This window comes from Heloderma suspectum, chromosome 8 (assembly GCF_057233095.1).
Source record: "Heloderma suspectum isolate Gila_16-S chromosome 8, 16-S_ref, whole genome shotgun sequence".
In the NCBI taxonomy this organism is placed as follows: domain Eukaryota; kingdom Metazoa; phylum Chordata; class Lepidosauria; order Squamata; family Helodermatidae; genus Heloderma; species Heloderma suspectum.
In genome coordinates this window covers 46,578,209-46,606,208 of record NC_139465.1, presented here as the reverse complement: position 1 = coordinate 46,606,208, position 28,000 = coordinate 46,578,209, and the positions used below count along the sequence as shown (strand labels likewise).

At 53.4% G+C, this 28,000-nt stretch overlaps 1 protein-coding gene across 4 annotated transcripts in view; it reads right to left on the bottom strand.

Annotated features, from left to right (window-relative positions):
- Window positions 1-28,000, bottom strand: part of NDRG4 (NDRG family member 4) — a 96,779-nt gene that overhangs the window by 8,739 nt on the left and 60,040 nt on the right. For 2 of the 4 annotated variants that reach the window (XM_084812307.1, XM_084812309.1), the window contains 11 exons: window positions 26,699-26,819; window positions 25,630-25,692; window positions 24,619-24,679; window positions 22,216-22,302; window positions 14,858-14,914; window positions 13,841-13,944; window positions 6,037-6,093; window positions 5,902-5,953; window positions 4,988-5,035; window positions 4,257-4,292; window positions 3,628-3,679 (listed from right to left, as the gene is read on the bottom strand). In XM_084812307.1, coding sequence (XP_084668433.1) covers window positions 3,628-3,679; window positions 4,257-4,292; window positions 4,988-5,035; window positions 5,902-5,953; window positions 6,037-6,093; window positions 13,841-13,944; window positions 14,858-14,914; window positions 22,216-22,302; window positions 24,619-24,679; window positions 25,630-25,692; window positions 26,699-26,819 — 738 coding nt within the window. Of the gene's footprint in view, window positions 1-1,726; window positions 1,766-1,945; window positions 2,649-3,627; window positions 3,680-4,256; window positions 4,293-4,987; window positions 5,036-5,901; window positions 5,954-6,036; window positions 6,094-13,840; window positions 13,945-14,857; window positions 14,915-22,215; window positions 22,303-24,618; window positions 24,680-25,629; window positions 25,693-26,698; window positions 26,820-28,000 lie in introns of those variants that run through there. The other 2 variants (XM_084812306.1, XM_084812308.1) reach the window with 2 other exon arrangements.

Below are 28,000 nucleotides of genomic sequence, written 5' to 3'. Positions count from 1 at the left end.
ATGAAAGGGTCATGAAAGCAGAGAGAAGGGGCAGCTGCACCGTCTCATCCAGACAGCCCCTCCCTGCGTCCTTAAGTGAGATAAATGATGCGAGCGGGGGGGGGATAAGGGCCATGATAAGTCCTCAAATATTTTTGAAGACAACAAAATGGTGCCGGGGGAATGGAATTGTCTGCCACATCCACCCAGAAAAGGCACAACCAGATGAAATTGCAGCAGGGAAGGGGAGAATCAAATGTAGATTCAAATGTAAGAGCCCCGCCTGGAATCCCCTGCCTGGATGGTTTGCAAAATAAGGGGGCTCCAAGCACTATCAATAAAAAAAATATTGTGCAACTATCCTGTCTGTTTCTCCTTAATGACTTCTCCATGGGAACAAATGAGCTTTATGTGAGAAAACCCAGGAGGGCCACAAGTAGAAGACAATGATGTCTGGAGCCTCCCGAGAATTCCGGGACGGAGACAGGGCGAGCGTGCCAGAAGAGCCTTGTCCGGAAGCACCCGCCGTCTGGCCAAGGCAGCGTCTTCACCCAGACGATGCCCAACTCCACAAGCTGCTTCACAAAGCACTTTGTCTCCGTGGCCATCCGAGGACTCACACCTGCATGTGGGAATGGGCAGACCTCGAGCTCTCGGTGACATCAAGCAGCCTCGTGGTGAGCACCGCCGACGAGGCCTTCCATGCGGACCAGTGAGCAGGCTGCGGGGAGAGAGGCAGATTGCACCCTCCCTCCTCTTCCAGCCATCAGTGCTCCTGCGCTCGCTATGGGGAAAGAGATGCCTCGACCCCAAGCACAGGCGAGCCAAGCCTCTTCCCGCCAAGGGCCAAATTCAGTTTAAGGGAGGCTCTTGGGGGCCACATTCCAGTGGTGGGCAGGGCTGGGGCAAATGGGGAGGGGGGACCCCCCACACACACACTGGAGTTTTAAGCTCTTCCTGCCAGTCACTAAGCCTGAGCGGAGGTACCTCAACCTTTTACAATGGGGGAAAAAACTGCACAAAAGCCAGGAGACCACCGAACGATTGGCAGGAGGGGGAGAGGGAACGTGGCTATCTGGGGAATACCAGAAGTCCGGATTTGCCTCTAGGGGGCTGGATTTGGCCCACAGGCCTAAGGTTCAACATCCTGGCCTAGCACAAAACAGCCAATGGGCTGGCAGAGGAGCACAAGCTGCCCCTTCTCTGCCAGCCCACGTGGCATGCAGCACTCCCCCGCTAGCCTGCAAAGAGGTTCCAGATGTGTGAAGATGCCGTGGCTGAATCTAGTCTAATTTTCTTGTACTGGGAAGTCCCCTGAGCTCTAAGAAGGGCACTCCAGGGTCACACACACAGGCACGCACACCACTTCAGGAGACGCTGGAGAACACCAGCAACAACATGGCTTTGGGCTCATCCAGATGTTATTTTTGCCACAAAAAGCATCTGAACGACAGAACTATGGGGAGACAAGAGAGTCCAGAGGACCACTTCAGCCTACCCCCGACGCAGGGGAGATGGACAGAGTCTTCCCAATGGGAGCCCCTCTCCCTGCCTCCGTTGGCTCTTTCAGAACTTGCCTGTCTGTACAGGCCTGTTCCCCACGAGATCTCCCTGGCAGGACCAAGCACACAAGCCACAGCAGAAAGCACGCACTGCGCAGCAGCAATGCGCATGCTGCAGGCGTGGTGGGTGGGCACATGCAGTATGTGGGCATGAAAGTGGACAGACAAGGGGGGCTGGGGGGTACCTGATCCTCCACTCAGCCTTCGATCCTTCAGGTATGCAACTGAGAGAGAGACGGAGGGTTGAATAGGAGCTGGAAGGTAGGCACAGAGGCTGGGTGGGGGCAAGAGACTCCTTGGGGAACACTGAACATTCGCAGTTTGATGACCAACAGCAAAACAGGACAAGGACACAACAACTAATATGCAAAGAGACAGACAGACACACCGACAGCAGGCAGGGAGAATTTCACACAGGCAAATTATTCCTATTTTTATTTATAAGGTATCTAATGTTGCACTAGGGCATAAATATAGATCTCCCCAGCACTGAATGCTTTCTTGGAATTCACCTAATTTTCAGAACACTATAATGCAAATGTGATTCAGTGGACAAAAAGTGAGAGAGCCCTACACTCAAACCCATCCCTCTCGGCCTCAGTTTCCCATTTCCTAAGCCTGGTGTGGAACTGGAATGAAAGAAGCATCCGAAGGCCCCATCTCTGCGAAGGGGCTGACATGACCACGAACGCCGCCGCTGAGACGCTGCCCACATGGCACTTCTCCAGAGTGCAGCAGAGGGAATGTGGGGAAGGCCAGGAAGCGGGCGGCCTTCCGAGGCATGTGCCAGGAAACCAAGGTGGGCCTTGGCTTCTCAGTGCGTGGCCATTCCCGGAGGGTCTCTCTGACAAGGCTGAGAAGGATCCACAGACGCAAACACAATCGCATAGAACTGAAGTGATGCACAGCGCCCAGAATCTGGGCCTTCGGGTCCACACTGTAAAGAAGGAGCAACGGAAGCTGCTGCCCGATCCCTGTTTCAGCAGAAAGATGGAAGGCTGGCTGGCTGCCATTTGGCTCCTGCTGTTCTGATTTTAACATCTTCATTTGCTTTGCTGCTGCAAAGCCACAGACACCACCCAGGGGTCCATTCCCAAATCTCTGGTCCTAGAGAGTGGAGCCAATTGTAAGCCATCCCCATCTTCTCAGAGACTTCCATAGAACTGGGAAGTCCAGTCACAGCTGCCTCAAATGCACAGATTTGATTGTCCATAAATATGTATACCACAGAACAGTCTGTGCTAAGAATACCCAGCCAGCAGCAGACACTCAGCATCAGGACCAATCGCCCATCTGGAGTTGGGGTGAAATGGGGAATGGATTTAGTCCTTCCTGCCTCCCCACCCCAATGATTGGTGCTATCACTGACTATATGACTGAGGGTGGGAACATGCAACGCTGGCTTCTGGCTGGAGATTTTCAGCCCAGGGAACACACACACACATTTCCTCGCTCATCTAGGGCAGCCTTCCCCAACCTGGTGTCCTCCAGATGTGTTGGTCTGCAGCATTCATCATTCCATGGCCATGCTGGCTGGGAACGATGGTAGTTGAAGTACAAAGCATCTGGAGGGCACCAGGTTGAGAAAGGCTGCCCTGGTGAATTCAAATCGATGTCTAGCATTTGTGTCTTTTTTCATTTTTACTCTAGGCACAGGGTAACACAGATGTTAACAGCCACCCTGCCTCCCGTGCTAGGCTCCCAATCCAGATCAGGGACACTGCATCTTCTCTAGAGTCAAAACGGAAAAAAAAGATGCAGCTGCTAGACACAAATGTAAAGTAATGCCTGTTTTGGCCCAGAGTCTCTGCCTGCAGGGAATTCCAGCTCCGATCTGTGGATGGCGCAGCTGCCTCGCTTGCTAGGAACTCAGACAGGCCGACAGACACTCCTACCTGGACCAGGGCGATGTGCATCCAGGGCTTGTCCCTGCATGCACACATATTCTCCAGTGGTGCATGCATTCTTGTGGGCACACCTCAGTAAACATGCATTCGCGCCTTACAACACTCCCATTGCATTTACACACCCCACTACCATCTCCATCTCCTATCAGACCAATCCCTAAAACTAGACAAATACTCACTGTAGCCCATGCCTTGAAGGAAGTACTTGAAAGCTTCAGTCAGTTTTCCAGGCTGTTCAAGAAAGCAGAAGAGGGAGGGGAGTGAAAAATGGCAGAAAAACACCCACAACCTAGTCTGTTGGGACAATTTGTCCATTTTATATGCAGCTTTAAATTCCAGTCTGCAGTTGGTGAACCTAATTTGTAATTTTACATGCATTTTCGACCCCCAGTGGTACAGACTCCCCATTAAAGCAGGAGGAGGGAGTTTGAGCATGGCTGAGAATAACAACAACAACAACAACAATAATAATAATAATAATAGGGTTATAAAATGCCCAGAGCAAAATTATGACTTATTGCTGCACCTCTATTTTTCAGCCCTGTTTGAGGCTGTTGGTACAATGATGCATTTTTTAAAAATCTGCTTCAGATTTTGAAATCAAAATGTGAATTTTCTTTCAAAACAAATAACTGCAACACATGATCCAAGAGCAAGATACAGCTCCCAACGTTTACGTGGAATGAGGAGCAGTGGGCGGATTTCATCTCGCATAAACACATGCACAGCTTCTATGCCCGGCAGACGTCTTCCTGGAACAACGAACAGAATACGGGACACAAAGTGAGGAGAAAGCAGAAGAGCTCACCTGTGTGACTTGGGGGAGCCCACCAGAGTCTGCCATCTGGGTGGAAAAGAGAGGCCAGATCAGCAAGGCTCTGCTTTGCCCCCAGGGTGACTCCTGCAAGGGCCCCCCCACCCCCCATGGCCTAAGGGAAAAGCTACTAGTGACAGTCCATTAAAATCAAGGGACCACTTTTGGGGGCAATGAAAATTACAGGCAAGGGGGGACGCAATCCAGAATGGGACCACGGGGGGGGGGATGCTTAAGTCCTCTCCACCCTCCCCACTGGGGTCCTCATCGGAATCCTTTAGAGCAGGAAAGGAAAGAAGGGAGGGAAAGCGAGCTGCTAGTTTTGTCTTCAAAATAGCTTGTAGTTTGGGTGTAAAGGTTCTGCCAGGGATAAAGAACCTCCGAGGGCCAAATTCCTTTTCTGAGAACCTTTTGGGCGGCACGTTCCAGTGGTGGGTGAGGCCAAAGGCAAAAGGGGGCAGGGTCAAAATGCCAAAAATACCAGCCTATTTTAGCTTAAAGCATGGGGAGGGAAGAGTCAGGCAAGAGAGCCTGGCAGCAAAAGTGAGCAGCTGTGGGATGAGAGGGGAGATGGCTGGAGTCAGGATGACTCAGGAATGATGGGAGCGAGGGAAGCAGAGCAGGCCACGGATGGGCAAGAGCAAGGGCGGTGGGAGCTTGCCAAGACCTGTGGAGAGGCCGGCCCTTCCGAGCCTCTGCCGTGGAACACTTGTCCTCCATCTTACCTTCAGGAAAGTGGTGGTGGTTGGATCCAGCTTGGAGTTACATTCAACCTGCAGACAGCCAAGGCTGAATTTCAAAACAGCATAAAGTAAAGAAGCACCAGCCCACCAGCCCCGTGCACACTGCAGCCTTGCCCAGCCGTGCCCTCCAGAGCAGGCTGGGCGCTGTGACCCAACATATCTGGAGGGCCCCAGGCTGGGGAAGCCTGGCATCATGTGAGAAGACGGAGCAGCTGGCGCAACACCACCAGATGCCCAGCAAACCCTCAAAGCAGAAAAACAGCAGGGAAACGGGCTGGCATTCAGCCCTGGCAGTAAAGAAAAATCTGTCAAGAGAAACCAAGGAAAAAGTCATGCTACAGTTAATAATCATAAAGCTTCTAGCCCTTGCGGTCCTGAATGCATTCTGGCTTTCTTTCAGTATGCTTATTTGCCACTCCATTTCACAAAATGATTTCAGGCTGAATCAGGCACAGAACAAGACAAGACAAACTTGGTGGGCAGGAAAGATTAGCCTGAGGGCTGGCACAGTGGCAGGTTTTGCCACAACTCGCTTCCCTTGGGGCTGTAGCCTACAGACGGCCACAGTGGCACTGCCAGGACTCTGGCTCAGGCAGGCGCAGCCATGGGAACCCCGCTGGGAATCAGGGCTGCGTTTGCTAGGCCAGCAAGGGAAACCGTTCCCTTACATCCAATCTCTGCACCAGCAAAGACAACCCTGCCCACACGTGTCCGTGTGGGGGAGCGTGTGTCTGTCTGTTCTAGTTTTCTTAAATAGGGTCCCCCATATTTAAGGACTCTTCAAGGAAGGGGCAGTCTTGGGGTCTAACTGAAAGGGTTAGCTGCTCAATGAATTTGGGCTCCAGGCCTCATGCAAGCAGGGCCCTTGGGCTCCGTAGGGCATAGCTCCTACTCACCACACTGTCCTCAGCAGGGGCATTGTCGCCCACCACCAGCATAACTGGGCAGCTACAAAACCCAAGAAGAGAGAGGTGATTAGCAGGGCGATCCTCTCTGCTGGCCACCCCCTCCCCATCCCACTAGGAACTTACCGGAGCGTTTTGGCATTTGGGACACTCCCAGGCCGGTTAATGTCCAGGTCTCTGCGACTGAGAGAAAGGAGAAATGGACGTGTTTCAGTCGTTCTCACTAAAGCAGGCAGACAGGCATGCAAGCCTGGGCAATTCGTGGTTCCCCGTTCCTAGGCCTGGTTTCGCTCACTGATTTGGCACAGAGGCCAGTCAGAGAAGCCAGGAAGACTGCAGAGGCCACACACAGAAAATGTGGGGGAGCAGAAGGGAGCAGAAGTCCAGATGCACCATGGAAGCTGCGGAAGTTTAACCTGGAGCGGGTGCCTCCACCCCTCCTGTGCCAGCCCTCCCCAACCTGCCCCCCTCCAGATGTGTTGGGCTACAGCACTGCTGCCTATCCAGAAGGCGCCAGGTGGAGGAAGGCTGTGCTACGCTCAGGATATGGTTACTGGGAGTCTTTTGCCCCTCCAGGTGAGGAGGGGTCTGCTCTAGTTTGTTCATTTATTAAACGCCTATACTGCCCAACTGGCAGATGCCCTCGGGGCAGTTTACAGTCATAAAAACCCAAAGCAACAATACAACAACCACTAAAACAATAAATGCAACAATAAAAACCTTAAAATATTAAAAAGCAGTAGTAAACTCAATAACCAGAGCACCAGATTAGAAATTAAATGCCTGCTGGAATAAGGTGTCGAAATGCATGCAGTGAAGATGCCAGGCAGATCTTCCTGGGAAGGGCACTCCACAGACCCTGGGGGGCCACTACAGAGAAGGCTCTTTGCCTGGCAGCCACCCCTGCACCACTGTGGGCGGTGGCACCAGAGAAGAGACTCCACAGGTGTTATTAGAAAATGGGAAGGAACGTGAGGCAGAAGGCGCTCCTTCGGGGAGACAGGTCCTAAGGCAGGTAGGCCAGTGAAGGCCAGCCCTGACACTTCCCATCACGCCTGAAAGCTGACTGGCAGCCAGTGCAGTTGATGGACTCATGAAGTGGTCAGTCCTGTGATGCAGCAGAGATTTAAGAAACAACACACCCTCCTTTTTCAAAGTGAAAAGAAATGCCTCCCCCGGTTACTACTCGTCCCCAAACAAGAATGCTAGAGCAGTAACAGAAGCGGTGGAAGGAGGGGGTGAGACTTCAGTGATTTGGAACTGGAAGCCTAGCTCACTCCTGACCTCTCCCAACAGCGTCCAGGAAAGAGGCAGATAAAGCCAAGGCGGAGTGGGGAAACCTCCATGCGCTACCGAGGAAGAGCTTTCGCTGTCCATCTGCGGTGCCTTTCTCCCTCATGGCTGGAGCAGGATGCTGAAAAGTAGGGGGGAAACCCACCCAGGCACAAGACTCCCTGCCTATGGCCCTCTTGCCTGAGCAACACCTGCCAGGGCACCCATATCGTGGAGGCTGCCTCAGTCAGTCACGAAAGGTATGTCCACTGACAGACATGTGGGTATCTTCTAATGCCTGGGTGGGCAACCTGTGGCCCTCAGCCTAATTTCAAAAGCCATCTGCATTTGATCAGTTCAGATCTGTGGCAAGAGAGATCTCTCTCTCTTCCCCTCATCCCTGGAAGCCCACTGGGTGGGGAGGGGGAGAGAAAAGGGGGTGGCATAGAGAAAGAGAGAGAGAGAGAGAGAGAGAAGGGGTGACGCCTCCGCTCTGACTTTGGCCCTGCCCACCACCAGCATCCAGGCCCCAAGAGGTGGCCCCCGAGGAACTTAGGAGGTTGCCTTACATCAAGCCAGGCCACTGGTCCATCTAGGCCAGCATTGGCAGGAGTGGCTCTCCAGCATTTCAGGCAGGATTCTTTCCCAGCCCTACCTGGAGACGCTGCCAGGGACGAAATCTCGAACCTTCTGCATGCCAAGCAAGGGCTCCACCTCTGAGCTATAGCCCCTCCCCAAGGACATTGGGCCCTCAACAGAAAAAAGGTTCCTGACCCCTGTTCCAATGGAATATTGATGCTAAATGTGCCAGAGGATCTCAGGAGGACAGGCAAATGCCAGACCAGGTGTTACCATCCAGGTAACCTGCAGATGCCGTGCTGGCTGGTGATGATGGGAGTTGCAACCCATCACTTCTGGGGGGCACCAGGTTGGGGAAAACCGCTAGAGAAATGCCTGCTCTCACCCATCTCCCTCTAGCCCACAGTTGAGGTGGGAAAGAAGCAGACAGGCTACTGTTATGAAGTAGCTCTCTTTTGAGTGAACAGTACTAACTCCATCATCCCCAAGCACCCTCTTTTGTTATACAGGTTGGAAGGCCAACTGTCTTTCTCCCAGAGCAAGTAGCACCATTTCCAGTGCCTCTGGGCAGTGTCCGGCTCATCAGAGTTGTGAGGTCACTGCCTTTCTCTGAACTGTACAAGAAGCCTCAGGTTGGGGTGGTCCCGAGTCCCCCTCTTCCCAGAGGTGGGGGCCATGCTGCTGAAATCACTGGGTGCCTCACCCCTCCAGGGGCATGGTGCCACACTGCTGCTGAAATCACTCAGGGTCTCTCTGCCCAGAGGAAAGGCTCCATGCTGAAATCGCTGAAATGGCTCAGCTTGCCACAGCAAGGCGCCAGCAGCGGGTGCGTTGCCCCCCCCCCCCCCCGGCAAGGCTCTCTGCTTTCCTTCCTCTTCACCTGAGACCAGGAATTGCAATGCGCACTAGTCCCTGTCTGCAGGAAAGTGCTTCAGCCCAAGGAAAGGTATAATTGTTTTTAGAAAGTCTTAGTACAAATTGTAGCCTCCACCCCTTCTCTGTGCATGTGCGCGCATGCACCTCACGCCTCAGGAAGACTCCTTCCCACAGTCTTGAAAATTACTGTTAGGCCTGGAGCTCAGCTTCACCAGGAATGCAGCTAATTTCCCCATCAAAGCATAACTTGGTGAAGGCTGGAGCATCCCCAATTGGTCCTAAGTGTTAAATCAGCTAGTTCCCCCAAGACCAGCTTGTGCATTTGAATCTTTGTAAACCCCAATAAGTGTGCCATTCTGGTGTTATCCTCTCCAACAGCGTCTGTGTGACTCTCTTTGGGTGGGAATCACCTTCTTAGCCATAGATGCTCTATTGCCAGTATCTAAAGATTCCTTTAGGAAGGGGAAGAAATGGAAGCAGTGACAGATTTTACTTTCTTGGGGTCCAAGATCACCGCAGACGGTGACTGTAGCCATGAAATTAAAAGACACTTGCTCCTTGGGAGGAAAGCTATGGCAAACCTAGGCAGCATAGTAAGAAGCAGAGACATCACCTTGCCGACAAAGGTCCGTCTAATCAAAGCTATGGTTTTCCCAGTAGTAACGTATGGCTGTGAGAGCTCGACTATAAGGAAAGCTGAGCGCCAAAGAACTGATGCTTTCGAACTGTGGTGCTGGAGAAGACTCTTACGAGTCCCCTGGCCTGCAAGGAGGTCAAATCAGTCCATCCTAAAGGATATCAACCCTGAGTGCTCATTGGAAGGACAGATACTGAAGCTGAAGCTGAAATATTTTGGCCACCAAATGCGAAGAGAAAACTCTCTGGAAAAGACCCTGATGCTGGGAAAGACTGAAGGCAAAAGGAGAAGGGGACGGCAGAGGATGAGATGGCTAGATAGCATCACTGATGCAATGAATATGGACTTGAGCACGCTCTGGGAGAGAGCGCAGGACAGGAAGGCCTGGCATGCTATGGTCCATGGGGTCACGAAGAGTCAGACACGACTGAACGACTGAACAACAACAACAACAAAGATTCCTTATAAGCGAGCATGTGAGTCTCGTTAGAACGTGAGCAAGTTTGTACATGGGTCTAACTGGAGCACATCACGTAACACTACCCAACCTATGGCATTCTTCTGGACATCTGAAGCAAACTTCCAAGGCTTCACAGACATCTACACTGTGCCATTCCTCTCCTTTGGCACTCTGGCTTTGGCCAAAAAGAAAGCAAAAGAACCTTCTGTGACCTATGAAAAATGGAGGGGTCGGCACCCAAGGCCACATTGTCAGGATGTCCATTGTCAGGATGTCCTCCAGCTGAAACAGGTTGAAAGGTTGTCCCAGAGACGAAGGCCGGGATCTCTTCTTGAACATCCCAAAGTGCAGGACACGGAATAATGGGCTCAAGTTACAGGAAGCCCGATTCCGGCTGAATATCAGGAGAAACTTCCTGACTGTTAGAGCAATATGACAGTGGAACCCATGACCTAGGGAGGCGGTGGGCTCTCCCACACTGGAGGCATTCAAGACGAGGCTGGACAGCCATCTGTCAGGGATGCTCTGACATGGATTCCTGCATTGAGCAGGGGGTTGGACTCGATGGCCTTGTAGGCCCCTTCCAACCCTACTATTCTATGATACTGTGCTTCTAGGTTCAACACCTGAGACAAGAGTCCATTTTGGAGAAGCCCTCGGGGGCTGCATTCCATTGGTGGGTGGGGCTGATGGCAAAAGGGGCGGGGGCCGATACAAAAATACCAATGTATTTCAGCTTCTAGCTCTCGCTGCCAGTCACTGAGACTCAGGAGGGGCATTTCAACCTCCTAGAACGAGGAAACAACTGCCCCAAAGCCAGGAAACCACCAAACCATTGGTGGTTGGGGGAAGGGCCAGGAGGAGGGGCCCGGCCATCTACGGAGCCCCACAGAGCCAGACTGGGGCCGCCAGAGGGCTCCACTTGGGCTGGGATCCCAGGTTCAACACCCCTGATCTACATGGCTCTCCCCGAACTGCACCCCCCCCCCCAGTGTTGATGCTTTTCTGGCAGATGTTATTGCTACAAGGAAAGAGACCTCCTAGGATCGGAGCTGCAGGGACACTAATGTCGTTGGCGTGAACGGTACTTCTGCTTAAACCGCAGAGAACAGGCGTAAGTCCCAAGGAGGAAATCTGGGGACCAGAGGTGGCTGCTGGGGAAGGAAGGCTCACCTCAGGAAGAGCTTCACATGTGGGCCAGATGCAAGGGAGCAGTCGCCCCCTGCCCCCCCGAACAGCAGCCAGAGCGCTTGCGATGGAGGCCCTCCTGCGAGACTGTGAGAAGGAAGGCCAAGTCCCCCTCCTGCTGGCTGACAAGGGCTCGTGACACCCGCCTGGTTCTCCATAAAAGTCATCTCTCATCTCGGAACCAGGCAGGGTTCCAGCTGCTCTCGATGGGGCATTCGATGCTCCCGTCTCCAGGGGTGGAGGAGGAGGTGGAGCAGTGCTTGGCCTGCCTAGCGCAGAAGGCCCTGAGAAGACCGACGCTCCTGTGATCCTGGAAGCCTCTACAGCGCTCTGCTCACCAGCTCTGAGCACCATGCCATTCCTGGCTAGGGTCTCCTCGGCAATTCCCATGAAGATTTTCTGCAGAGGCAATGCTTGCTGTTAGAGCAACAGTGGGGAACCTTCTTCAGTTCAAAGGCCAAGCTGCAAAATGGGAGAGCCTCAGGGGCCACCCCTCATCTCTGGGTGGGGCCAAAGGCAGAGTGGGAGAGGCCAACTGCGACTATCACCATTTTAAGCCTACTCAGATCAAGGCATCTGCCCGGCTACTCGGAAGTAAGCAGGCCTGAATCAGTCAGGAGCACTCTCAGATAGCATTCCAAATACCAAGCCTTTACTGACAAGAAGCTCTCCTGCCTGCAAAACACACAGCTCAAAACCTTTGCAGTAGCTTGATTCTTTGCAGAGTATTTAAAAGCTATTTGTCTTTAAATACCCTCTTATCAGTGATTGGAAATAACAGCAAAAGAGGCTTGCAGGCTGAATGGGGAACCCTGGGGGCCATGGGTCAGATGTTCCCCATGCCATTGTTAGGGCATCTGCTCTGGAACCTTGAATAGGACAGCCAAACTTCTGAATTAGGAAGGGGGCCACAGCTCAGTGTGATGTAGCCCCTGCTTGGCAGGCAGAAGGTCCCAGGTTCGATCCCCGGCTTCTCCAGGTAGGGCTAGGGAAGAATCCTGCCTGAAACCCTGGAGAGCTGCTGCTGCCAGTACTGCGCTAGATGGACCAAGGGTCCATAAGGCAGCTTCCTAGGTTCCTGTGTTCCGATGAATTATGGAGGGGAAAAGACTTTGGGGTTGACATCCAATTTCCCTTGATCCTGATCCCAGCAATTCAGCCACTTTGCTCTGGCATCGCATTTCCCACTAAAACATCTTGCTGTTAAGGAACGCGGGTGATACTCTGTCCAGGGGAGGAAGGATGCTGCTTCCTGGAACAGAGATCTGGATCTTGTGCCCTGCCATATTGATTCACATGGGCCTTCACAAGTGGTCCTTGGTCCATTCTCATGAGGACACACGCATTCTGTAGCCTCAACTGAAAGGTGTGTGGAGCTTGACAAATCCATTTATTTGCAATACAATTTGTACTCTGATATTTTTATATTGTCACGAAACAATATAAAAATGAAAAGCCCAACAATAAAATATAAAAATGGGAAATATAAATCAAGACAGCACTAAATCCACAAAATCAGCCAACAGAGACATGCTAAACAGCAGAAAAATCAAAAGCTTGCTGGGGGGGGGGGGGGTTAAAACAATGAAGGCACACCACAAAAAGGAGGCAGCTTACACCCCTGTGGCAGAGACAGGTTCCACGGGACGGGTGGCACTACAGACAAGAACCCAGTAGGGCGCGGCCTGCTCAGGAAAGATTCATCAGATTCGCTCATTTTAGTTTTCTATGACTTGATCTGCTGCTGCTGCTGCCGAGAGGCCCTCCCAAGGCTGCCCGCTGTGCCGGCAGAGCCTGCGGAACAGGCAAAGAGTCCAGAGGTATTCCTTAACTGGTTAAGGGATGGCCAGGTGGGCACATGAACATCCTGACCATCTTCCGAGAATACAGCACAGGCGCTGCCATTTCCTGCTCCACCAGGGATTCCGTCATCTCCTCTGGGTGCCGGCTCAGCTGAGGAGGCACAATGTGGGACAGGCAATCGGAGCAGGAGCAGCCGGCCCCACAGCCGGCACCATGGCTACCAGTTCAGGACTTGGAGCGAGAGCGGGACCGCTGAGAGCGGCCTGGCAGCTACAGTACTGGCAACTCACCCCAGCACTGGTTCAGAGCAACTGGCAGTGTTTTAAAGCTCAGCCAGGAGGGTCCTTCCAGGAACTCCCCTTCCTCAAGTGCTGCCTTTGGTTTTCAAAGGGCCAGTACCCGTTCCCACAGTCACTGGCTTCTTCTAGGTGGTGAGGGTCTGGGGACTGAGCAGCTGGTTGGGGAAAGCTCCCCAGGGCCTCCCTGCTCACTGGAGGGATGGGAGAGCCACTCCTCGGGGTCAGAGGGCAGTGGTATCACCTGGGGATCGAGAGGACAGGACGCAGGATCCGGGGGGAGGGGGCACTTGTGAAGGTCCAAGAATTCCGCTTCAGATTCTCTGCCACTACAGACCTCAGTCTCTGAGGCCTTGGTCTTGGGCCATGCCAGCAGTCAGGGTGTTTGATGGCTATCGCTGGTCCTTTGGTTTGAGCACCTCCCAATGTTCATGCCAGAAGTCTGCTCTGCTTGCTACTCCTCTTGAAGAATGCCTGACTGGCTCCAACTTACAAGTGGCCATGGACGGGACCAGCACTCAGGGCGGCTACATGGCCCTCTAGTCTCTGATCCTGCCATCGTGGTCAACGGCTCTGTCACTATAGTCAACGTGACAAGCTGTCAGGGCGTGAGAAGGGAGACATCCCCACCCCCTGAAATCGCAGGGGGGCACGTCTGGAACTCGCCCCAGTCCCTCCCTCTTCCTTTCTGGAGCAGGCATCACCCTGGCCGAAAGCTGGCAACGGCGACCAAAGTGCAAGCCACGGGGCGGGCAGAGGCCGGCAGGAGCTGCCAGCTGGGGGACGGCCCTACCCAGGAGACGCAGCCGCTGCACTCACCCGTTGTACATGTTCCAGAAGAGCTGCAGGTTGAACTGGTTCACCGTGCTCCCGATCTGCTGCCGGTAGCTTTGCACCAGCTCCGTGTTGCTCACCAGCTCCTCCTGCAGGGGTGGAAATGACACGGGCCAGAGGGGCAGTCAGGGCACCGCTGAAGACTAGAGCCTGCAGCCAGGCTGGCCCTTGCGGCCCTCCAGGTGCTTCAGCCCACAACTTCCATCAGCCTTGGTCATCATAGCCAGCGGGGGCGGGGGGGGGGCTGCAGGCCAAACCACCTGGAGGGCCACAAGTGGCCCACCCTGGCCCACAGCTTGCGCCAAATGGCCTGAGCTAGAGGAGGAGCCACTGCACAAACCCCGCCCCTTCAGAGAGCAGAGCTGCCCCCCTGAGGGTGAGTCTGAGACTGCAAACTCTGGCCCTTCCTTCTGCTGAACGGACTTTAGGGTGACCACCTCTGGTGCCCTGCCAGAGAGGGGTGCAGCAGACAAATGGCTTTTCAGTGGGTCTCCCACACACCCCCTCCCATCGCGGCTGCTGGATTCAACCTTGCCAGGAACCCTGCAGGGGGCTTTTAAAGCTGTGATGCCAAGCTCGACTCAGGGCATCTAGCCCACCTCTCACAGGAGTCTCTCATGTTCCACCTGCATTAAAGGGTGTCGCCTGGGTGGCTCACAACGCCACGGCAAAAATGGCCAGAACCAGGCGAGAAGGTGCTTCCGCGAACACCTTGCCAGGGCGGAGCCGCCCCCGTCCACACGGAGCCCTCATGGCTCTTTGCAGGTGTGAGTGACTCAGGCTGGCGTTTCCTCCTAAAGAGGCTCCTGCAATCCTTCTTGGTCAACGCCCCTCTGTAACGTCAGTGCGGCTTCTTGCCCTGGCACTCTGCCAAAGCCAAAAGCGGGAGGAGAGGAGGCCATTCGGGACAGGCGATCAGGAAGGGGCAGGAAAGCAGCACTCGGAGCGGAGGTGGCGCCCCTTCCCACCCGGCCCTTCCCCCTGCTACTTTGAGCTTCTTACCTGGCTGAACAGGTGAGACAGCACTGTGTCGGGCAAAGTGCTGGTCAGGCCGGAGAGCTGGGGGTTGAAAGCAAAAGCATAAGAGCAAAGGGCCTTGCTAGATCAGACCAAAAGCATAAGAGCAAAGGGCCTTGCTAGATCAGAACAACAGTCCAGCAGCCATATGCCACTTGACTCAGAAATACACCTCCCCCGTGGAGTTCAACAGGGCCTACTCCTGAGTAAATGGACAGCAGTCTACCATTCAGGCTGGCATCCTGTTTCCAAGAGCAGTCAAGCCACTTATTTTCAGAAGCCCACAGGCAGCTCAGGGACAAGATGGCCTTCCCTATTTTCAACATCCCCAACATTTGGTACTCGGAGATAACCTGCCTCTGCCTCTGTTCCAATAATATTCTGTGGCTAACAGCGGTTGACAGACATCTCCTCCTTCGTAACCACGCCTTCACCCACCTGGCACCCTCCAGATGTGCTGGGCAGCAACCTCATCATCCCCAGCCAGCGTGGCCATCAGCTCACTATTCTATAACAGTCAGCTGATCCTCACACATCGGGTGTCATGCCATGTGCCGCTGCTGCTCCGCGTGTCTGTGTCACACGCGGATAAGGATCAACACAGCTGCCTGCATTTTGGGCTCTCCTTGGGGGTGCGGTTCTGAAGACAGTCATGCTGAGGGCCGGCACTTCCAAATTTACCACTACGCCACGGACGGTATCTACCCCACAGTGAGGCATGTGTGGCTTTATTTTGGGAGGCCTGGGAGCTTTAATTAGCCCTCAAGTGCTCCAAGCACTGCTGTTTGAGCCTAACCATACACTGAATGTCACCTGAGGCCCTCCTCCAGGTGCCTCCTCCTCTGAGGGAGGTTTGGAGGATGGCAACAAGGGAGAGGGACTTATTGGTGGTGGCCCCCGATGGCAGAATGCTCTCCTCAGTGAGATCCACCTGGCACCAACATTGTCATCCTTTCAGTGCCCTCTTAAGAGTTTTCTCTGCTCCCAGGCATTTGACGGCATCTGATAAGGGATTTCTATTGATTGTTTTGAAATTGTTTTTGTATGTAAATTGTTTTTGGTAGTATGTTTTATATTGTATTTTTAAGGTTTTAATCTTTTGTAAACCGTCCAGAGAGCTTTGGCTATTGGGCGGTATAGAAATGTGATAAATAAATGAGCAAACGTTTATTTATTTATTTATTTATTTATTGCATTTATACCCCGCCTTTCTCCCTCTCGCAAGGAACTCAAGGCGGCTTACATTATCCTCCTCCTCACCGTTGTATCCTCACAACAGCAACCCTGCGAGGTGGGTTGGGCTGAGAGTCTGTGACTGGCCCAAAGTCACCCAGTGAGCTTCCATGGCCGAGTGGGGACTAGAGCCCGGATCTCCCGGCTCCCAGTCCGTCACTGTCGCCACTACACCACACTGGCTCTCTCCATGAAACCCCCTTGTGCTCCATCTCCACGAATGGCAACTTCAACATGAGATGGGGAGGAGGGGCTGCGAGGGACTCCGCTGCTGCCTGACCCAGCAGGTTGCGCTTTTTGCCCTAACAGCTTTAAAAATTCATGCTAACGCCCAAACTGCCATCACAGTTAACTGTAAATATGACTCTGTGTGTAGAGACCCAGATGTAATTTAGTTCCGATTCACTAAGCTCTCTTTTTAATTGTTTAGTTGCCCACTGTTTTATTTCTGTAATATGTTTTGTGATGTTGTCTAGGTTTCGGCCTTCAGCTTGCCAATAAACGACTGGCGGACTCTTCCTCTCTTGGCTCTATGTTTGGGAGGGCCAAGCCCAAAAGTGGACTTCCTGCACCAGTGCTGGCCTGCAAGTTGCTCCTGACACCCCGGCTGATTCTAGGGGAAAGTGGAGAGAGGCATAATCCTGCAGAGGACAGCTCACTCCATTTGGGAGGAGGAACTAGGACAAGCAACTGTAGCAGTGCCTTGCCTCCTAGGCAAGAAATCTACTGCAAAGTCAAGGAGCCCTCTAAAAAAGAGCTGTTGCTTAATATTTATTTACTTACTTGTTTATTTTATATCCCACCTTTCTACCAAAAAATGGTGCTCAAGGCAGCTAACAAATCCAGATTAACACGTAGCATAAAAACCTTACAAACACAATAAAAAGAAATAAACCTCACCAACCATTTCAAACCCCCTTCAGCAGCAGACCCACTGATATGCCAAAGGCCTTCCTGAATAAAATCATCTTTGCCTGTCAGAGGAAAAAAAACAGAGGGGCCCAACCGAGCCTCCCTTGGCAGGGAGTTCTGGAGCCTGGGAGCGGCCACCGGGAAAGCCCTCTCTTGCATCCCCACCAAATGTGTCTCTGATGGCAGTGGGAACGAGAGAAGGGGGTTGGACTCCATGGCCTTGTAGGCCCCTTCCAACCCTACTATTCTATGATTCTATCATTAGGGCCTCCTGCAATGCTCTTAAAACTAGGCTTGCATGTTTTGACAAAGCCAGGAAAAAGGAAATGCTTACCATGAATTCCTGTTTCCAGGACTCCCAGAGGGCATTCATAATTTTTTATCCTTCAGGATAGCCCTTCCTCTTCCATCAGTAGGCCAAGGTTTTGCCATCTCCTCTAGTGGGAAGGATATCCCTGCTCTCTAGACTGGTACTCTTACTACTTCCAAAAAGAAGGAACTATAGAATATATGTTAACATTATAACTCCTGGCAGTATGCCAGTTAAAAATAATGCATTCAAACACACTAATGTGATAAGCCAAAAATTATCAACACAGACAGGAATTAATCTCAGGAAAAACTACCTACCACCACATTTACAGTGGAGGCAGAAGCCCTAAAAAACCATCCCATATCAAGTACTGAAGAGGCAAGTGAACATCCTCCGGGAGTCCTGGAAAGAGGAATTCACAGTACGAATTTCCTTTTTCCCAGGACTCATGGAGGGCATTCATAATTCTGTATCCTTCGGGATGTACAAAAGCAGCCCCATCGCAGGGTGGGGGTCCAATTAACGATCTCAGACCTGCACACTTTGCAACACCCTTCTACTGAAAGCTGCATCAGCAGAACAGTATTTATCCACCTTTTAGCACTTAAGAGGAAGTACGTACAGAGGCCCAAGCAGCAGCCCTACAAATCTCTGCTATGGAGGACCAACTTCACAGCACAGCAGATGTGGCCATACCCAAGACAGCGTGAACAGGCACCCCTTGAGGAGGCTGTTTCCCAAGACTGACATATGCCAGATAGATACACTCCCTAAGCCATCTGGAAATAGTTGTCCCCAACACCTTCTTGCCAAGGGAGGCATCCATAAATGACACAAAGTGATTCAGACTTCCTATGTGCAGCTGTCCTGTCCAAATAGAAATGGAGAGCTCTTCTAACATGGAGCATATGTGAATTCTTTTCCTGCTGATGTTTTGGCTTAGGGAAGAAAGATCGTAGGACCACCTCCTGGGGCCTATGGAAAATTGAATTTACCTTGGGAATAAATGATGGATCAGGGTGAAGAACCACCTTGTCATTGTGGAAAACATAACTGTGGATTAGAGGAGAGTGCGCCCAACTCTGATATCCTGCATGAAGATGTCACAGCCACTAGAAAAACCTTTTCAAGGTAAGAACTCCAGGAGGGATTTTACCAATGGGCTCAAAGCGTGCCCCCATAACTGCTGTAAGAACCCAGTTTAAGTTCCATGAAAGAAACCTATGGATGGTTGGAGCAATCAACAATCCTGCCCCTTTTGGGAATCGGTGGACATGGGGATGGGAAGACAGGCCCACTCCACCTCTACACCCCAAAACACTATTCAGGGCTGCTGCCTACTGTTTCAGGATGTTCATGCTCAGCCCTTTTGTCATATCTGCCAGCAGAAAATCCAGGATATCTTGAACCTGCCCCTCTTTGGACTTCCTTCCCTCATGCCTACACCGTGACAGGAACACCCTCCTGGTGTTGGAATATACCCGATTAGAAGAAGGTTTACATGAAGCCAAGAGAGTAACAAGGACCCTTGGGAGTAGCCCAGCCTCCCTAACCATTGCCGCTCAGCCTCCAGGCTGTCAGATGAAACATGTGAGGCGGAGGGTGTGTCACTGGTCCCTGGGTCAGCAGGTTGACCCTGCTAGGAAGCCTCCAACCCTGCCATAACAACATGTTGACCAGGTCTGGAAACCAAGGTCTCCATGGCCAGCGTGGCGCCACCAGAATCATCTCCGCACCCAACTCTTCGATTCTGCAGCACACTCTTGGAAGCAAGAGAAGGGGCAGAAAGGCAGAAAGGAGCCCTAGAATCTCGAGAGCGTTGTTTCCTATGGCTTCTGGCCATGGATCCCTTGTCACAAACCAAGGAAGTTTTGCATTCTGCAGCGTGCCAAACAGATTTATTTCTGGCAAGCTGAACTGATGAGTTATCTGCTGAAACGCTACGGGTGACGCTCCCACTCTGCCTCTTGCACCACTTTGCAGCTGAGCCAATTGGCCAGGAGGCTGGATTTCCCCGCCAGATGCTCGGCCCCGATTCCGCCCAAGTCCTTATCGCACATGCCTGTCCATGTAAAGCTGCTGATCTCATGCCACCCTGTCTGTTCACATATGCTTTTGCAGCTATGTTGTCTGTCCTCACCGGAATATGGAGATCTTGTATGTTGCCCTGGAATTCAGGAGAGCCAGCTTAATAGCCCTCAGTTCAAGAAGAACTGGAACAGTTCCAGTTCCACTCTTCTTCGCCTCTGTCACTGCCCAGATTCCCTGAGTTATATGGGACCCCAAAAGGGCCCCCTAACTGAACAGGCTGGTGTCCATGGTGATGATGACTCTGCTGGGGTTCACCAATGACATTCTGCATGTCAGCTGGGGAGCGGGGGTGGGTGGGGGTGCAGCCACCACTGTAATGGCAGCTGTACAGCTGCCAGAATCTCCACTATGAAGTCTCTTGATGTGCTCTGTGAGCCTGGAAGGGGTGAAGTAAGCATTGCAGGAGTCGAGTGTGGAAGCATGACCAGTTGACCATCTCCTGGCAGGACACCATTAAACTTAAGAGCTGAGCAAAAGACATTAGATCCAGTTGCTTTGCCTGCACTGTCTCTGCCACCATCTGAAAGAGCTTGCTCTTCCTTTCCTCTGTGAGAAACACCCTGTACAGTTTTGTGTCCAAGATCACCCCCAGTTGTTCCAGACACTGTCATGGAGCTTTTCTGTACATTCACAATGAAGCCATGCGCCTGAAGGCAGTCCAGAGTAGTCCAAACATCACCGATTCCTTTCTCTTTGGTCGCAGATCGGACCAGTATGGATGCAAGTAAATTCCCTTCTCTCTCGGGTGAGCCACTAATGGTGCCAGAATTTTTGTAAATACCCATGGTGCAGATGTCAGCCAGAAGGAAGTGTTTGTGATGGTAAACACACTGAAGGAACTTCTGATGACTGGGTCTGATTAGCACATACAAATAAGCCTTGGGGAGATCTATTAATGCCAAAAAGTCATTTTCGGTCAGACTGACCACTACTGACTTCAGGGTTTCCATCTTGAAGTGTCATTTCTGGATGAATTTGTTCAGCCATTTTAATCCAAAATGGTTCTGACAGACTCATTTTTCTTGGGAACCAAGAAAAAATCAGAGTAGACCCAAATCTTTCCTGTTCACATGGAACCAGTTCAATGGCTCATCCAGATATCCAACAGGTGCTGGATGGCGGTTTTGAACATGCGGTGCTTCGGGGACTTGGGGACTTCAGAGTAATCCAAAAATTGTTCCTGGGGTGATGAGCAAATTCCAGGGCATAATCCTGGGAGACTGACTCCAAGGTCCGAGCATCAGTCGTCATGGAGCATTGATGGGCAGACTGCAGAAGTCTGCCCCCTACTGGTCCTTGGGAGTTGTGAGGCTGGGCGTCAGGAGGTGTGTGGCTTCTTTGACCCTTCAGCCATGTGTGTTGATGTGCTTGCTGACTGAGGCTGCTGTTAGTATGTCTTCCTGCTGTGTGGCCACTCAGCCTTGGACCCTGAGAGTCCCCATGATCTGCCAGAGGGTCTGGAGGGATGAAAAGTAGATTGAACTTCTCATCTTCCCTCTTGGGCCAACCCCTGGGCCAGGCCTCATGGCCCCCTTACCTCCTTGAAGACTAGGGCTTGCACCCACTGTGGGAACCCGGGATGGGCCCTGTCCCTGCTCAAGTCTGCCAGTCTGGGGCAGCGAGAGGGAGAATAATTATGCCCCCCCCCCCGTGCTGCCATGACAGCCTCCTCAGGTGTCATGCAGTCAGGGCCACCTCTGGTGTTGATGGCCATTTCTCCCGTGCTGTTGGGACACCTGGCCTCCACCTCTGTCCCAGCCAGTGGGGTGCGGGGGGGGGGGAGACACGTCCTTGGGCTCCTGTCTGTTGGCCCTGCAAGGGGAGGAGGTGGCAGGGCCCGCTGCTTCCTGGCCAGGCCACACTGCAGCGGCTCGGGTGGCAGCATGCAGCAGGGCGCAAAGATGCACCCCACAGTGGCCCCACAGGGGAGTGGAGAACAGAGGTCATGGCGAAGGTAGCGCTTCCTCCTTCGCGCCTAGGGAAGGGCCCCCAGCCCTAACTCGTCTGGGTCAGGAAGGAAACAGGCTGGGGAGCGGAGAAGACTCAGCAGCAAAACGAATGTGAAAGAGAGGCGGTGAGCACAGAGCTCACCAGGGGTCCTGTTGTGCTGCCAGTAGGCAGGGCTGGTCTGGAGAACAAAGACGCCCCTCCCCCCGGAGGAGATGGCGAGACTAAGGCCTTGCCTGCTGATGGGAGTGGAGGGGCGATCCCGAAGAACAAGGAATGGTGAATGCCCTCTGGGAGTCCTGGGAAGCACATGAGCAGCTTACATCAAAGCTTCCAAAACAAGAAGGGGGTCTGGGGATGGGACATGGTCAGGCCACTGGTAGAGCACTTCCCAGCTCCCAGTCTCAACCCTCCTGCTCTTCCACACTCATTGCCTTCAGTGTGTTCCAGCTTTCCTTCCCAGTCCCGAAAAACCAATTCCCCAAACTGGTGCAAAGGGGAGCACGCAGATTAAGCAAACAGAAGCAAAGTTGAATATTTATGTAATTTATTCTACTCTGGGATAGCTGGAAATTCTAGACCCTGGTTACAAACTGTTGAACACCAAACCTGACCTCAGACCCTGCTCTGACTGCTTTGCAGCTGTGAAACATCACCATTTGCAGAGAAGTTCTGCACTCAAAGGAGCACTTCATTGGACTCTGCTCTCCCTCTGCACCTGGCAGCAACAAGACCGGCTTCTCCTTCACCACTGAGTTCTGTCCTCGGCCTGAGCACCGTCAGTAACCTCACCAGGTCACCTGGAAATACTATGTACTGACATGGCCACAGGAGAAGTGGTGCTCACCTTGGTGGCTGCCCAGTCGATCCAGCCTTTGCCATTTGGGTCAATGTTGATCAGAACAAGTCCTTCAACCAGATCTGGGAAGATCAGCTGTAGCAAGAAAGAGAGTCCAACAGAGACGATTATTCTGGCTCACAGGAGTATCCGCTGAGACAGAGAAGAAAACAGTAAGCATCGAAGTGCGCATCCAAAGGCAAATGCTTCACTCTGGGGATTTAATAATACAAATGCACTGAATGGATCACCTTCAACACCGTCACAAGGAAACAAGCTGCCCCCAAAGGAGCCACAACTTGAGACCAGCCCAGTCATCACCACTCCAAAGGGAAGAGGGCTGTGTGGGTGGGTGGGTGAGCATCTTCTGTGCAAGGCCCCAAGCTGCCACTCAGAGTTCATTCCAGCAGTGCATCTCCAGGAATCAACTCCTGTGACATTGCTGGATTGAAGGTCCAGGCCCCACTCCTCGTACTGCAATAGCATTTTAATTCTGGCACAACTTCTAAAATCACTTAAGCAGGTAGAATGGGACTCTGCTTCAGCCTTCCCTAACCTGGTGCCCTCCAGATGTGCTGGACTACTACCCCTATCACTCCTAGCCAATGGCCATGCTAGCTGGGAAAATTGGGAGTGGCAGTCCAGCGCATCTGAGGGCACCAAGTTGGGGAAGGATGCCCTACGTTCTTGGCATGCCATGGCCACTGTGCTCTCTGCATGATGCTGGAGAAAGTCGGGTGCTCGCCTTTTCATGCTGAGCCCGCCAATCCGCTTCTGCCCGCACCCCCAAGCAGGGCCCAGGCCTCGGAGCTGGAAAACTACATCTGCAGTCACCAGCAAGAGGGAAATTCCAGCTGGCATATTCCAGGTCTCCCCTCCTCTTGCATTCCTGAACCAACCTGGGAGATTGGAAGGGGACCGAGATAGAGGGCAGTGTGTGCACCGTCAGAAAGACAAATCCCTGCAGGAGCCGGTGGAAATTCCCACCCTCTCCTTCCTAGAGATATGAAGGCCTGCTGGGAGGAATGGGGATGGGAGATGTTTTTTCCAGGGATTTGGGGGAAATCTGGGTGGGGGAGATACATTCTTCTCCCTGAATTTTTCTGTCCCCCCCCATTTCTCTTTCCAGTTTTTCCTGTGTCCCCCTGCCATTTTTTCTGTCCCCCCCCCAAGCCTTCACTTCTTTACTCCTTTCCCTCTTCTCCCCTTGGGAATCCCTGGATTTTTCATGCCGGGGGGAGGGGGGGCAGACAGTTCAGAGCCTGCGCAAGGGCTGCCCGGGCTCAGGAAGTGTGCGGCTGGCCAGGCAGGCAGCTGTGGGATGAGCCCGGCAGCCCAGGCCCAGTCAGCACGCTGCTGAGGAGCAGCCTGTTTTGCTTGCACAGGGGCCCCGAGGACTCCTGGCACTGCAGCTCTTGCTCCAGAGGTGAAGCTGCCGGGCGCTGTGCTCAGCTGTGCAGCCAGTGCTCAATGCCACAATCACAAAGCCGATGTCAAGGGTGGCATCCCTGTCTTCACTGAACTGCAGGCTGGGAAAGGGGGATTCTTAATGGCCACATTGTGGGGTGGGGCAGCGAGGGGGGGAAACGTTCGTGCCTCGCAGGTGTTGTGGACAGAGCCTCCTGCAAACACACTGGGTGGGGGGGAGGCTTTGCTTGCTTTGATACAGGATCTAACCACCTTCCTAGCATGAAGTTTTGAAATTCTGAAAATTATAATTTGAGAATGAGATTTTTGCTATCTGAAGGCACACAACCCAAAAATGAATTGTTCTTCCTTAATATATTTAACCACCATATCCCACAGGCAGTTGTGGAGGGAAGTACTTTTGCCCTTACTCGAACAGTGCATGCTTATAAATTTTAAAATTAATTCTAATTGACATTAGTTACAGTGACCAGAGATCTAGGTGATAAAGGATATTATTTTGTCCTGAATTAATTAATGCAGCTCCTAGATACAAATTTTTGTACACAGCATAAATGTACAAATTTAAGAACGGATGGATGTGTACAAGGACAGCAGAGAATCAGTTTCCTGGCTCCTGTTTTTGTGCCTCTGGCTTGCACAATCTGGGTGACTTTTTCCACCCTACTTCCCTTTACTGCTGACTGTGCAGCTATAACAAGAATGCAATTATTCATCCACAGTACCTTTAGGGAGCAAGCCTGCCCCTGGAGCTGCAAGTGTATGCACATTTCCTTTTCCTATGAACGCAGTGGGGTATACTTCCAACTAAACATGCATCGGATTCAACTGCAAGGTTCCTGCCCTGGAAAATGCCCCAAAGACTGCTGTGAACATTTCCTTCCTAAGGCATGCCGTGTAATTAATAAAAGCAGATTGATAGCTGGTTAGGATCCAGTTCACTCACACACCTCACCAGGTTTCTCAAAGTCAGGGGTCACTTACAGCAAACTTAGCAAGGGCGTAGGCACCTGCTCCCACTCCAATTCCAATCACGTACTTGAACCTGAGAAAAGAAAACCCATCAGTGGCTCTTTTGCGGACACCTCCTTGTCTCCCGCCCAGTTCATGGCCTTGTCTCCAAGCCTCACTTGCTTGGCTTGGGGACCAACCTGAGGTCTGCTGAACTCCTTCATCACAAAAGGTTTATAAGACAAATGCGACCAACGGATCAATATTCTTCACAACAGTCTTCAGGCAAGTGAATCCAACTCATTAACTAGTTCTGAAACATTCCTCAGCCATGCCTTCATTGGAATAGTTGTTACTGTTTCTTTATTACATTTATATCCCACCTTTCTCGAAGGAGCTCAAGTATCCCCCCCCCCATTTTATCTTCACAACGATCAGGTGAGGCAGGTGAACCTGAGAAAGAGTGTGGGCGGCCAAAGGTTGCCCAGGGAGATCCATGGCTGAGTGGAGATTTGAACCTCCAGATCCAACATTCTATCCACTACACTACCCTGCCACTCCAACTCAGGCCTCTATGGAGTGCTGATTGGGTGGCCCCCATTTGGGCAACATGGTCGTATCCATGAACATTTTCGCCAGTGGGCCCTTCCTCCCAAGGACCATGTCCTGCACTTCAGGAAAACACCCACTTTCCCCCACAGGCATCCAACTATTTCCAAGGAAGGAGACACGGCGCTTCGCCAAGAAGTCTGACCTGCACTTAGCACACTCGGGGTGCGGTCCCCTCCAGAGGTGTGGAACTACAACTCCCATCAGCCCCAGCCAGCTATGCTGATGCAGATCTCCTAGTTGCAGACCCACACATCTGCAGGGTGCCAAGTTGGGGAAGGCTGTCTAAGAAGGGAGGCTTTTTCCGCCTGCCACCTTTAAAACCACCACCACCACCACGTGCTCCTCGGTGAACTTTCACTCTCCCTGCCGTACTGTGAGCCCTCCACCCCACCCCACCCACCCCACCAAAACAGGAAGACATCCAAGGCTCACCCAAAGTGCTGGACCACACTGGGCAGCATGGCCGCTAACTGGTCCATGGAAGGGTACTGGTACCTGTGAAGAGAGAGCAGGAGAGCAAGGACAGAGTGGGTCCCCCTTGTCCTCCTGGGACGGGGGAGATCCGAGGGAGGGCCCTGGCCCTGGGGACATCCCTCCTTCTCTGGGGAAGCCACAAACACTCCCTTCGAGCAACTCTCGGGCCCTGAGCCAGCCCTGGACACCCCCCTCCCCGCCCCCTCGGTGCAGCTTGAGGGCACGTGCTTTGTTGGCTGCCCAAGCTCAGTGCTGCCCTCGGGGAAGGGTGGACGGTGTCTGCCTTTGGTTGGGAGCCAGCTGACGTGACTCTAAGCCCGGACCCGTGGAGGCTGTTCCTCTCAGAGGCAGGTCCTGCCACGACGTGATGAGGAGGCCGTTATACGCGGAGCTGCCACAAGGTGCAAACTTCACGCCACCCCCATGGCTTAGATCAACCAGGCCCTTACGAGAGAAAGTCTGGGCTCCCCTTTAGGCCAGGGGTCAGAACCTTCTGGGGGGGGGGGAATGGGCCTCTCAGGGGCCAGATGGCGTGAGCAGGCGTGACCATGCCCAGGGACGTCATTGCCCCACCTTCTGGTTTGCCTCCCCTGTCTGTGCTGGGAGAGGCATGGGCAGAGGGATCCCGCTGGTGCCAGGAGGCGTTCCTGGTGCTGCCTGAGTCCCTGGCTGCACAATGCACCCGGACCCACGGGGGTCACGTGCCACACCAAGCTACTCTGCCAGCCCCGAAGAGCAGCTGCTCTTGCCAATGCCGGCGGACTTGTCCTTGCCCCAGGGACTCAGGCGCCACGTGGCACCACTCTGCTGGGGCCAAGAAGAGCATCTGCTCCCCCAGCACGGCAGGGCCCCCCTCCTGCTGTCCTGGGCTGGGGAGAACGGTGGGAGGCCTCCCAGGGCTCCTCTGGGGACAGACCCGGCCTCCTCTGCAGGCTGCCTCCTGGCCCTGGGTGGCGGAGAGAGCCAGCCAAGCACACCCTGCGGGCTCCCCCCAGCTGGTGCCGGCCAGGCGTGTCGGCCCACCTACCCCTGCGGAAACTGCGAGGCCCCCGCCTGCTGCCCCGGGGCATCCACGTGGCACACCACGAAGTGCTTGGCGATCTCCTGCATGTCCTCAAAGTTGAAGAACGTGTTGAAACAGAGCTTGTCTGCAAGAGACCAAACAGGGCGAGGGGCGGAGAAGTCAGGCCCAGAGGACTTGCGGCCACTCTGCGACGCCGGGGAAACAGAGAGGGCGCCTCCCGCGATGCGCCCTGTGCCAGTCGCTGCTCCCGTTGTGACCTGATGGGGCTCTCTGACAGCGACCAAGGGCGGGCGAGTAGGTGAGGGCAGTGAATCGCCCACTCGTGCGCTTCCAGTGCAACATGCTGGTGCAGGCACCCACGTCCTGAGAACGCCAAGCCCCCCCCCCCCCCGCCAGGCTGAGGACCACTCCACTGCTTCAGGGCAGCTTCCCTGTCCAGCCTCAGAAGCAGTAGCACCGCCCCCACCCCACAGCATCCCTGGATCTCTGCCCCCTTGCTGCTAATCGTGATGGGGAAGCAGCCATCACAATGGAGGCTGCTGGGGGAGGAGGGAGCCTTACAGAGGGGAGGAGGAGGCTTCAGCCTCAGCTTCCAAGAGGAACCCCCAATCAGCCAAGATTGCCACTTCCCCACCGCTAAAGGCATCAGGGAAGCGGCAATCTCAATCAGGATCACGTGGGGGGAGAGGCTTTAGCTCCCCCCAGCAATCCCCCCCCATGTGTGCATAGGGATGCACGTGGGTCTCTGTATGCGTGTGCACGCACGTGTGTGTATGCGCACACAAGCACGCGGCCTCCAACCCAGCACCACCTGTCGCTCAGAGCCCGAGAAGCTGCCCACCCTGCCTTAAAGGTCTAGGAGCCCCCAAAGCCCCACGCAAGCCTTCTGCCTAACCACATGGGGTAATGCTGGCATTGCAACTGCATCTGAACCTCCCTGAAATCACCACAAGTCAGATCTGGAAGCCACAAAGACAGGGCAGCCTCCTGACTGGACTGGACTGCAGTGACGCGCCGGTGACATTTTCTGGGCTTGCCGCACAGTGTCAGTGAAGAAGGGCCAGCCATCCCGAGCGAGCGGCTTGCGAGGAGGCCGTCTCCAGAGGCCCACTCCATGCACTGCTCCGTGCCCAGGCCGCAACAGGTCTGAAAGGAATCACCCCACCCCCCAGCCTCCACTGCTTCTCCCCACCTCCTTTCTCTCTGGAAGGCTGCGGCCGGCAGGCCGGCCCACAGGCCACGCTTCCCCTCCCTGCTCCGCAGCATCCCAAGGGGGCCGTCCCCGATGGCCAGTCCCGCGAGCGC